The 11,179-nt window shown below is 46.5% G+C and overlaps 2 protein-coding genes across 4 annotated transcripts in view; one reads left to right on the top strand and one right to left on the bottom strand.

The window, feature by feature from the left end:
• The first annotated feature begins 466 nt into the window (after positions 1-466).
• LOC130533259 (gonadotropin-releasing hormone II receptor-like) lies at positions 467-5,043 on the top strand. Of its 2 annotated transcripts, none has more exons than XM_057046530.1 (4): positions 467-1,173; positions 1,836-2,355; positions 3,752-3,953; positions 4,298-5,043. In XM_057046530.1, exons 2-4 carry the CDS (start codon positions 1,837-1,839, stop codon positions 4,642-4,644), a joined length of 1,068 nt encoding a protein of 355 aa, XP_056902510.1. In that variant the 5' UTR covers positions 467-1,173; position 1,836; the 3' UTR covers positions 4,645-5,043. The 2 variants fall into 2 exon arrangements, with proteins under 2 accessions (XP_056902510.1, XP_056902509.1); XM_057046529.1 differs by having other exon boundaries at positions 478-1,173; positions 4,295-5,043.
• The window catches only part of LOC130533255 (immunoglobulin superfamily DCC subclass member 3-like), a 9,627-nt gene continuing 3,400 nt past the window's right edge, over positions 4,953-11,179 (bottom strand). The window contains exons 4-14 of one of the 2 annotated variants that reach the window (XM_057046526.1): positions 10,932-11,062; positions 10,717-10,854; positions 10,426-10,584; positions 9,181-9,346; positions 8,840-9,090; positions 8,390-8,554; positions 8,084-8,272; positions 7,712-7,819; positions 7,511-7,634; positions 7,334-7,433; positions 4,953-7,204 (exon numbers count right to left, since the gene is read on the bottom strand). In XM_057046526.1, coding sequence (XP_056902506.1) covers positions 7,142-7,204; positions 7,334-7,433; positions 7,511-7,634; positions 7,712-7,819; positions 8,084-8,272; positions 8,390-8,554; positions 8,840-9,090; positions 9,181-9,346; positions 10,426-10,584; positions 10,717-10,854; positions 10,932-11,062 — 1,594 coding nt within the window. In that variant the 3' untranslated portion in view covers positions 4,953-7,141. Of the gene's footprint in view, positions 7,434-7,510; positions 7,635-7,711; positions 7,820-8,083; positions 8,273-8,389; positions 8,555-8,839; positions 9,091-9,180; positions 9,347-10,425; positions 10,585-10,716; positions 10,855-10,931; positions 11,063-11,179 lie in introns of both variants that reach the window. The other variant, XM_057046525.1, reaches the window with a different exon arrangement.

Below are 11,179 nucleotides of genomic sequence, written 5' to 3'. Positions count from 1 at the left end.
TATCAGAACTTCACATCCGCTGGTCACAGAGGGACAGAGCCATGACGAACGGAGCTATTTCCAACATGCCAGACGGGCATGCTAGGTGGGGGACACATATATATTTACATACTATATTCACTGAACTTCATCTATGGGGATCTTCCAGCCCTTCAGATCGTTTCAGAGATGTTTTTCTACAGCTTGATTGAGTCCACCTGTGGTCACTTTAATTGATTGGACTTGGTTTATAAAGACATGACTGTCTTTGGAAGGTCTAACAGCTGATGATATCAGCGAAAGAACCAAACCGGAGGTCCAAAGAACTTGACTTGACTCTAAGGAACTGGAGCTTCTAGAGTTCAGACATGGGCTTGTATGGAGGCACAAATCTGGAGAGGCCTACAAGAACGTTTCTGCTGCTCTGAAGGTTCCCAAGAGCACACTAGCCCCCATTACTCTGAAATGGAAGAATGAGGATTGTCCACAGAGCTGGACCTGCTGGAATCTTGGTAAGAGGTGTGACCTAGAACGTGGGCGATCGCTTCACCAAGTGATCACATGACTGCTCTAGAGATCAACCATCTCTGAAAGGGGAGATGATTACAGCATTACAGGAAATGTGACATTAGATAGAGGCCACATCTCACTTCCTGGAGCGACTGGTCCCATTTTTCTGGTGACGATGCTCCAGATTGATCTAACCTGCGTTCTGCTGGATGTTGCTCCTGGAAGCTCTTTGCATGATTCAGAAGAAAGAGGCTCCGCCTACCAGCCGAGGACACAAATATGCAAATTATTGTACCGATCAGGAATTCTGATCCATAATAGTTACGTCTTCCATTAGCTGCTAACGTCATTGTCAGGACAAAATCTCCTCACTTTAATAGTCCATAAGCATCAATTCATACATGTCTTTGGACCGGAGCTGCTGACCACTGCAGCACCGGGCTGGCAATCACAGTATCAAGAATCAAGTAGAAGAGCACACGCTCCCTCTCTGTTACCCTCACACAGCTCCTCCTCCCTGCACTGCAGTCTGGAGGCTCCTCAGTGTTTCAGGAGCTGCTGCAGCTGACACAACCTGACGGGGACCGACCGTCTGGGTTTTTCTGAGGGTTTGTGGACTTTAAAAGTTGCAGAGGACGGACGAGTTTGAAATCATGAAGAGAAACGTGAAGAACTGCTGAGAAGGTACAAAGCTTTGATCTTATCGCGAAACAGCGTTTTAATCATGAAAATGAAAAGGGTCGTTTAATCAAGTCAGTTCACAACGAATGAGTTCACACATTGATGGGAGATTTCAGCCAATCAAGGGAGGATCTGGGACTTAATAATCTGCTGGTTTGTTGTGAAAGAGGGGGAGGTTTCCCAGGTAACAATTATTACTGACCCTAACCACACACACGCACACACACACACACAACTTTCTTTCTGGTAGTTCGTGATATACGATGATAACATCTACTTCTTTGGCTGTGTTTTGGGTTTTTATTTAGTCAGTTAACGTTGGGGTCGTCTTTCTGCCCTAATCTTTCCTCACCTTACTCCTGTCCTCTTCAAAGTGCAGGAGTTGGTGCAGGAGTCTGTCCACACACACACACTGACTGTAGATTTAAGCAGCTTCTAGTCTATATTTACAGACCATAGTTCTAAACATTCTTTTGCTAAAGAACCAGGCCAACCAAAGATCCATAACATCAAAGGGATGTACCTGTAGTCAAATTTGTGTCATAATCAACAACCCATCACCTCTTTCTTCCCGTAGGAATGGGAGGGGTTGCCGTGGGAACAGTGAAGAACATGTTTTCACCAAGGCTGAAATCTCATGTCTGAATCTTTCTCCATTTCTGCAGTATGTCAGAAAATATGTCATCGCTGGCCCCTCCCACCAGTACTGTGGCCCCTCCCACTCTACCCTCTACTTGGACCCCTCCTCTTTCAACGTGGGAGACACCCAGCTTCACCAGTGCCGCTCAGTTCCGTGTTGGCGCCACCTTGGTGCTCTTTGTTTTTGCCGCCTGCAGTAATCTGGCTCTCTTGGCCAGCGTGGGGCGTGGGCGGCGGCCACCTTCCCACCTGCGGCCACTGATGCTGAGCCTTGTGTCGGCAGACCTGATGATGACCTTTGTGGTGATGCCCCTGGATGCCGTGTGGAACGTGACGGTGCAGTGGCACGGCGGAGACGCCCTTTGCAAAGTGCTCTGCTTCCTAAAGCTTTTTGCCATGTATGCCTCTGCCTTCATTCTGGTGGTCATCAGTCTTGACCGCCACCATGTCATATTGCATCCTCTGAATTCCATCAAAGCACACAAAAGGAATCGACAAATGCTGCTGGTAGCCTGGACCCTTAGCATTCTGCTCGCAACGCCCCAGGTAAGACGTGAGTACAGGTGACATACAAGCACACAGACCACAAGAGCATAGCTATCACATGAGTACAGTTAGCGTTCAACTTCATAGTTAACACACAAGTCCTGGAATAATTAATTATTTTACATTCACATCATTAGTTGTGTGATTGACAAGTTGTCACTGAACAGTGACAACCGTGCAGCCGCTAACTGCTAACCACTACAGTGCCAGAACAGTGATGCTAATCTTTGATATGAAAATAGCTTGGAGCCGAAACCAATGCTCGAGCTGGAAAAGGAAAGATTGTCATTGTCATTGTGGATGCAGTGACACACTCTTATAAATGAGGCTGCTGAAATTTAAATAACCAGCCTGTGAAGAAAAATTACCTCTTTTAAGTTCTAAATTGTAGAAACAAACAGGCTAGATGATTCTTTTGGGTCCAAGGTTGGCATCTTTTGTTTGGGATAGTGATGGAACCATGTATGGTTGACGCTAGCCAGAGACCTTCCAATTGCTTTATAAACCTCTCGGGACGAATGGCTTATCAGAATTGATGCTGGACTACATGCATGAGCTGTTGCTGTGCTGGTGGCACTTCTCCTGATAAGCAAACTAGTTCCACAATCGGCAGAATTTCCACAACACAGCCCTCAGGTTGATCACTGAGCTAACATGTGTTAGCTAATGGAGGTTTTTACTGCTAGACTGGCATCAACCAGCCTGGTTTTATATGAAAATGCCTAAATATAATAGAATACTCATGTGTTGGCAGTTCCGGGTCCAAGTGTGGAATCATAGGAAGTAGCAGCCCATCGAAGGCTGTTTACATCTGTGTTGGTTCAGTGCTAACGCTAACCCTTTTCAACGCTCCTTCTTTTCAATGCGCCGTTTTTTTCTGTTGAGTGTTTGTTTGAGGGTTTTCTTTTTACCACATACCATCAGCAGAGCCAGCGCCTTCATAAAGGCGTCAGTATCACACCTGCAGTCATGACTGCGGCAGGAACACATGACTGCATCACACTGGTCAGTAATCAATTGATTGTAGCAGCATCTAGTTGTTGATTCTGAATGGCGGCAGGTTTATCCATCCCTCATCATGGTTGGTTGGTTCTATTGCAATGATCCTGGTTGTACTGTGTACTTTAATGTGTGGTTGAGGTGACTATTAAGTTCTTTCCACTGATACCTGGAATGTATGTGAAAGTTCACCGTGAGCACGAAATCCCTGTTGGAATGTTCTACCTTCACTTTAGACCTGGGAAAGCTCTTGCTGTTAGCTCAGGCTAATGAGGACTGCTAACAATGAGAGGCTGGAAATGAGTGGGTTCTGAAGTGTGATCTTGGTCTTCATTTCAGACTCCCACCTGTGTGCAGGTAACAGCCTCTCTCTCTCTCTCTCCGTCTTTTATCGTAGCTCTTCATCTTCCGGGCTGTCAGAATGGAGGCTGCAGACTTCACTCAGTGTGCCACTCACGGCAGCTTCAGCCGCCGCTGGCAGGAAACTGTCTACAACATGTTTCACTTCATTACGCTGTATGTTGTCCCCCTGCTGGTGATGAGCTGCTGCTACAGCCGCATCCTGCTGCACATCCACCTGCAACACCTGAGAGAAAAAGGTAAACCCTACCTGTATCACACCTGTAGCCCTTATGGACAGTTGTCTGTCATTTACGCACTGATGTAGCAAGGGCAGTGGCACACACACACACACACACACCACACACACACACACACGCACACACCTAGCATGACAACCATGACATCTCTGAGGTCATGCAGAGCACCTGTGGATATCCTCAGGTGATGGGGGAGCTATCAGGTGATATTAAGAAGGTGGTCTTTGAAGTTATTTGTTTAGTTTCCATGGAGACACACCTGTACATACAGCCGCAGGGCTCTCAAGCGAACGCAGCCCTGTGCGTGATGACATCGCTAGCAGCAACCTTTGGTCTTCCAGCAGGTGAGTCGTACCTGCGGCGCAGTGGAACCGACATCATCCCGAAGGCTCGAATGAAGACCCTGAAGATGACGGTGGTCATCGTGCTGTCCTTTGTTGTCTGCTGGACCCCGTACTACCTGCTAGGGATCTGGTACTGGTTCCAGCCTGACATGTTGCGTGTGACGCCAGAATATGTTCACCACGTGCTTTTCGTGTTTGGGAACCTCAACACCTGCTGTGACCCCGTCATCTACGGCTTCTACACGCCATCGTTCAGGGCTGACCTGGCCGCCTGTTTCCACCAGAAGAGAAGAAATGCAGCGCGAGCGCCACCCAACCGTGCACGGAGCAGAGATGTGGTGAACTAACGGACCGATCAGGGAAGAGGAGCTCACCGATGTCCTGCTCCTCACTCACCATCTGAAAGGGGGTGAATTTAAAACTGGACTCTGCTCCTCTCAGGTGTAACACTGACAGCTCAGTGTGGACTCCCTAACCCCCCCGACCCCCGACCCCTGGCCCCAAACTATGACAAGCATTTAAAACGATGATGAAACAAGTGAGTTGAAGATGAGTGAAACATGTTTTATGCTGTGAATCAGATCAGGAACTAAATCGTCCCATTCAGAAGGAACATTTTCTCCTCTGTGGTGTCAACAACGAGTAAAGAATACAGAGGCGTGACACTGTCGCCATGATAAAAACAAGCCTCTTCCAGCATGTTTTGAGGTTAAAGAAAACAAATAAACAAAGTTTTGTTCTCTAAATCTGCTTTATTTGGTTTTCATTTATCTCAACATACTAAATATGAAAGAAGTATCAGAAGAAAGATCCAACAGAAGCAGAGTTCATCTTAGGAGCCATGTTCACACCGATGCACTTGTCTTCTTCTTGGCTTCTATTTAAAGCTTCAAGGCTCCTTTCTGACAAATGTATTGAGGAGAGGATAAAGCTTGACTTTTCTTATTGGTTCTAGCCCTTAGCATCTCCAGCTAGCTGCTACTGCGTGTCGGCAGGTAGGTTCATCAATTTAAAGTTCATCACCCTTCAACTACAGAATTTCACTAGATTCATCTACCAACAGGAAACATCATAAAAAGTTAAAACAGAGGGAAAACATGCTAATTATAACCAGTGAAACATGTCTTTCTAATTTGGCAGAAATTCACTGTTAAAAGCAAAGCAAAAACAAAGAAAAACAAAGTTTTTTCAACAGGTTCATGTTTTCAAACATAGACGTGAGACATGGTGTTATTACAACAGCGTCTGTGGTATTATTACAACAGCATCTGTGGTATTATTACTGCAGCATCTGTGGTATTATTACTGCAGCATCTGTGGTATTATTACAACGGCATCTGTGGTATTATTACAACGACATCTGTGGTATTATTACTGCAGCAAGTGTGGTATTATTACTGCAGCATCTGTGGTATTATTACTGCAGCATCTGTGGTATTATTACAACAGCGTCTGTGGTATTATTACTGCAGCATCTGTGGTATTATTACAACAGCATGTGTGGTATTATTACTATAGTACATGTGGTATTATTATTATAGTACATGTGGTATTATTACTGCAGTGCATGTAGCGTTATTACTGAGAGGTATCGCTGCAGTGAATGCAGTATTACTACTGTAGTACTGCAGGGTCTGCTTGTGAGTACTTGTGAGTCTTCATTATTTGGTTCTTTCACGTTAAATTCTATAAAAATATTTTCCACTTTTTACAAAAGAAAATGTGAATCAGGAAAGTTTTGGTTTGCTTTGATCTTTGTAACAAAGTAAAAACAGGCTTTTTCTTTGGACCTTGTTCAGCTTTGAGAGAATATTTGGCTGCTGATAAGAAACGACTTATCCACAGAAATACTAATTATTATTCTACAACCCAACAAGAAGTGAGGGCCTACAAAAGTTCCAGTGCTCATATCTGTTCAGAACGGTTCCTCTCAGGGGGACCTAAAGGGTTGTCAGGAGGAACAAGACCAGACATCAGGAGGGTAATCCAGAAAAGTTCTGGATCATTTTGTTACAGAGTTTTATAACCTGGAACCTTGGTTCATGGTCCACCTGCAGATCCTGAACCCTCAGAACTGCATGAGCTGAGTACTTCTGTGGTTCTGGGATCCACACCTGTCACATTGTGGATTTAAGGGCTTCCAGGCTGATGGGACACAGGCACAGTGGTTCCTGAAAAGCCTTTTGGTTTTGAGGTAGGTTAGCTTGAGCAACAGGCCAAGAGCCACCTGCCAGAAGACCTTCTCAGGTGTCTGACATTTTGTCCAAGTTTACTGTCTTTGGATGTAAAGACTTTGGGGGGTGAGACAAATGAGGGAGGAGCAAGATGAGGAATGGTCAACAGCTCTGTCAGGTGACCTCCACTAGTTTTTTTACTTGAGGAAATGTTGAAACTATCAAATACTGAAAGAAGTCAGCTTGTGTATGTCCACCTGACCAGAAAATCCCTTTGGTTCTGGACCTCAGAGGACCACACGATGAACCCTCTGAAGACCAGTCTCCAGTCAGAGTGGGGGAAGGCCTGATGATCCTGACATCAGTGACTTTTGGTTTCAACAGGAGGTATCCCAGATGCCAGGACATCACAGTCATGTGACTAACAGGGCACAAAAATCAACTTTGGTTTTTTCTTCTGAACAGGAAATCGTCTACAATTGTTGTGAAAGCTAACGGACATCAGAAAAGTCCCCTTCTGTTGTGGTATAGTATCATAGGGTCCTGAAACGCCTCAGCAGACGTTCAAGCTTGTGTAAAGCTGTCAAAGAGGAGACCACCGCAGGGGTGTGAGGGGGAGCAGGCATGAGAGGAGGAGCAGGAAGTGGTGGGACAAGGATCTATGGAGTATTTATCCTCTACTTGTTTCAGGTTGAATCATGACCATCACTGGCTGAGGGGAGGCATCACCTCTCTGTGGGCGGAGCAAATAAAAATACCATTAGTGAATAGTGCATGATGTGGCACCTCCTATTTTGGTTGTAGTAGGCGGAGTAATGGTTGGCTTTGCTGGGACTTCTGTGTGTGTGAGTGTGTGTGTGACCTGATTCAGCTCAATACTCTCAGCTGGACAACTTTTAGAACCTCTGAGACCAGTAACAGTAGGGGGACTTTTCCAGTTCATTTCCTTCCTGCAGAAGAGTCTGAGCACAGAGAAGGATGAGGAGGAGGAGGAGGAGGAGGAGGATAGTGATGAGAAGGAGGACGACGATGAACTCACCGACGTTTGTACCCCAGGAGGATGAAGAGCAGGCAGCAGAGGATGCAGGCGAGGCCGCTGTGAAGCCCAATAAGTAGCGTCGACATGGAACCATCAGACTGGCTGCAGTTACAGCTGGAATCAGCTGGCACAAAAACAACAAGTCATATTCAACTGTTTCTATATGTTCTATGGATGTCAGAGAAAGGTCAAAGGTCATACCTGTTGGACCATTTTTCCCCGTTGTCAGGGACACCAGACGCCGGTTGACTGGGCTGTCTCCATTGCCGTTAAAGGCCACCAGCTGGATCTCATAAACTGCGGCTGATTCTGCAGGAAGTGGAAAGTCCTAATTACCTTTGTAGCTAATTTTCTTCAGCCAACAATCCCTGGCTAGCCTAAGTGGTATCATCACGATCATTAGCATTTTGGAAACCAAAACAGCCGAACTTAAGGTGGTTCTTTGTTCTAGCTAATTGAAATACCTATTTTAACCCCTGACCCCTTGCCCTTTCAATGATTAGCATCAAACATGCACGAACATCAGGTAGGTAAAGCGCATTAGCTGCTGCTGCTGTCGCAAAAAACACTGACCCAGGTCTGAGATGGTGTGGGTGTTAATATGGGCGGGAAATGTCTCCTGCCCATGGACCTGAGGGTTGGAAACCCCTCGGTACTCCAGTCTGAAGCCCTCCAACGCCCCCGGCCGACTGGGCAGCTCCCAGTACACCTGCATAGCCGTCTGATTTAGGACCTTTGTGAAGAAACTGGGAGAACTGGGAACTATAGGGACAGACAGGACAGAGCAATGGAGACACTTTGAAAACATTGGACAAAAAAAAGTGTTCAGGTGGACAGCATGAAGACATTTCCAGGATGGCGCTGTTTCAATGGACTTACCGCCTCCCTTGGTTGTGGCCATGATGGTCCTGGACTGCTGACTTCCCCCCAGGGCAGAATAAGCCTTCAGGAAGACAGAGTAGGTGGTGGCTGCATCCAGGTTGTTGACCTGCTGCCTGAACGTGGTCTTACTGATGGCCTCCTGCAGCTCTGCACTGTCTGGTTCTGAGGAGACCACAGGTTACAAACTTATACCCAAACTAGTGCACTAACTAGGGTGCACTCTATCTATATCCCATCATCCCTTGGGGTGGCAGGAGACGCTAGACATGAGGTGGATTTTTGATTAATAATTAATTGGGCAGAAAAGCACCTTCACAAAGCAGAGATCAGTGAAGGATTTCAGACTGAGCAACTGTTAACATCTGGCTGGCAGATGTGGGAGGAGCCATGGGCTAAAACCATGAAGATCAGAAGGACCTAAAACACCAATCAAACATCACAGCTAACCCCCAAGTCGTCGGATGTGCAGGACGTATCCAATAATCTGCTGGCTGGTGTCTGCTGCCGGTTGGTCCCAGGTAAGCTGGAGGCTGCTGGAGCTGAGGGCCGTGAGCTGGAGCCCTGCAGGGGCCTCTGGAAGATCAGACCCCTGACTGATGGCGAGGCGAGCGCTGGCCTGGTTGGTGCCAGCACTGTTCTCTGCGATGCACTGGTAGATGGCCTCATCCTCCGGGGTGATGTGGGTGATGGCAAGTGTCCTGCAGGGGGAGACAGAGAGCAGAGAACTGTTGAGCAGATTGCTGCTTTGGGATTTTCACCCCCCATCACCATCACGATCCATTTCTTACGTATTTCCATTTGTGAGCTTCACATTTCCACCGGGGGTCAGCAGTTTTCCATTCTTCAGCCAGATGAGGTGAGGTTCTGGGACCCCGGACGCTGTGCAGCTGAAGACGGTGCTGCTACCTGCTGGCCGGGACACAGACTGTGGCCACTGGACAAACTCTGGAGGGGCTGGACAGAAGAAGAGGACAATGAAGTGCTACAACGTCATCTCCTTTGTTCCCTTAAATGTTCCAGCTCTTTAGTTTTAAACACTCCTTGACTTGATTTTGATTTTAACCAATTTCAAATAAACAATCATGCACTGATGATTTAAACATGTTTATTTATTTCTATGATCATATGGAAGCCCCATGAATGAAGTCAGATGTGTGAGAAAATCCTGACTCCCTCCCCCAGATGAGCAGGTGTTGTCTAGCCTCGTCTCCACGGAGATCACAATAAACAAGAGCGTCTGTCACCTCATGCAACCCCTGAATGGGGTGGGGGTCAAAGGTCAGGGGTTACGGGGGAGGGTGACATCAGAATGAAAATAAGAATGATTTGGAGACATAAGTGTTTGCACACTGCAAGTTACGTGTAAAACAGATACACACAAATGCAGACACACAGCAAAATCTATCAACCAAAACTAGACATTTGATAATTATATGTTGATTATTTCTGACTTCATGTGACACACGGAGCCTGTTTGTTTCTTAGAAATGCACATAAGCTCAGTGTGTGTGTGTGTGCGTGTGTGAGAGAGAGAGAGAGAGAGAGAAACAAAGAGTGTGTGTTCTATTAGAATACTTATTAGCATCTGAAGAGTTCCACTTAACAATAAGGACTTAATTCACTCATCTGTCAACACACACACACAATGAGTATGTGTGTACCGCCATCACTCTCTCTCTCTCTCTCTCTAAGGGACTGTGTGTCTTTCTGTCTGTGTGCATTTACACACACACACACACACTTCATCAGAACTCAGCAAATTAAGATTCTCAAATGTGTGGAGGTTTTTAGAGGTTCACCATTTTGTATCTTTAATAAAGAAAATCATGTAATAAAATGATAGAATTGATGATGTTGTGATGATTGTGCATGTGTGTGTGTGTGTGTGTGTGTGTGTGTGTGTGTGTGTGTGTGTGTGTGTACGTATAACACTTCGACACATACAGTCCCTTACTTCATCATGCTAAAATGTGTGTTCTACCATATACAATCACTCGTTTGTGTTGCCAGTAGGTTGTGTACTGGTGCGGTACCTTGAACCACCAGTCGGCCCAGAGCCGTTCGTCTGGATCGACTTCCTGGTCGGTTTGCTGAACAAACGTAAACTCCAGAATGCTGCAGGGTGGCGTCAGAGATCATTAGGTTACCTGTCCCCAACACCTGGATTCCCTCCACCCCGATCGAGCGCCCATCTGTCTCACACACACACACACACACACACACACACACACACACACACACACACACACACACACAGAGTTACTGGCTGACATACTTCTGATCAATGATCAATGGATAACATGAGGTGGTAGAATTTGGGTTACCAAGGCGACTCCAGGAGACAATAGGACGTGGGTTTCCTGTGGCAATACACTCTAAGATGGCGGTCTGGTGGACGTTGATGGTGAGGTTCTGCGGTCCCGACAGGATCACAGGTTCTCGATAGATTGGAGAGCCCGCGGCTGGATCAGAACCAGAGAGCATGGTTAGCGCTGTTGGGGGTTCTTTGTGGATTTTCTGTGCCATGCTTCAATCATACCGGTAATTGACAGCTGGGCCTCGTGGCTATAGCGAGTGTTGGCGATGTTCGAGGCCACGCAGCGAAACAACCCGCGATCTGTTTGCTGGAGGCCAGCGATCTGCAGCACTCCGTTAGGCAGCAGTGTGTACCTGCGTGGACACGTCGGCGTCCCACAGGTGGGTTAGACTTCTTTGATTATCGATTAGAAACAGGCAGCTTGTGTGCGTTTATTATATGTAAGAAATATTCTTGATGTATTTTCCGAT

This window comes from Takifugu flavidus, chromosome 10 (assembly GCF_003711565.1).
Source record: "Takifugu flavidus isolate HTHZ2018 chromosome 10, ASM371156v2, whole genome shotgun sequence".
NCBI lineage: Eukaryota > Metazoa > Chordata > Actinopteri > Tetraodontiformes > Tetraodontidae > Takifugu > Takifugu flavidus.
This window is presented reverse-complemented; position numbering and strand designations above follow the sequence as displayed.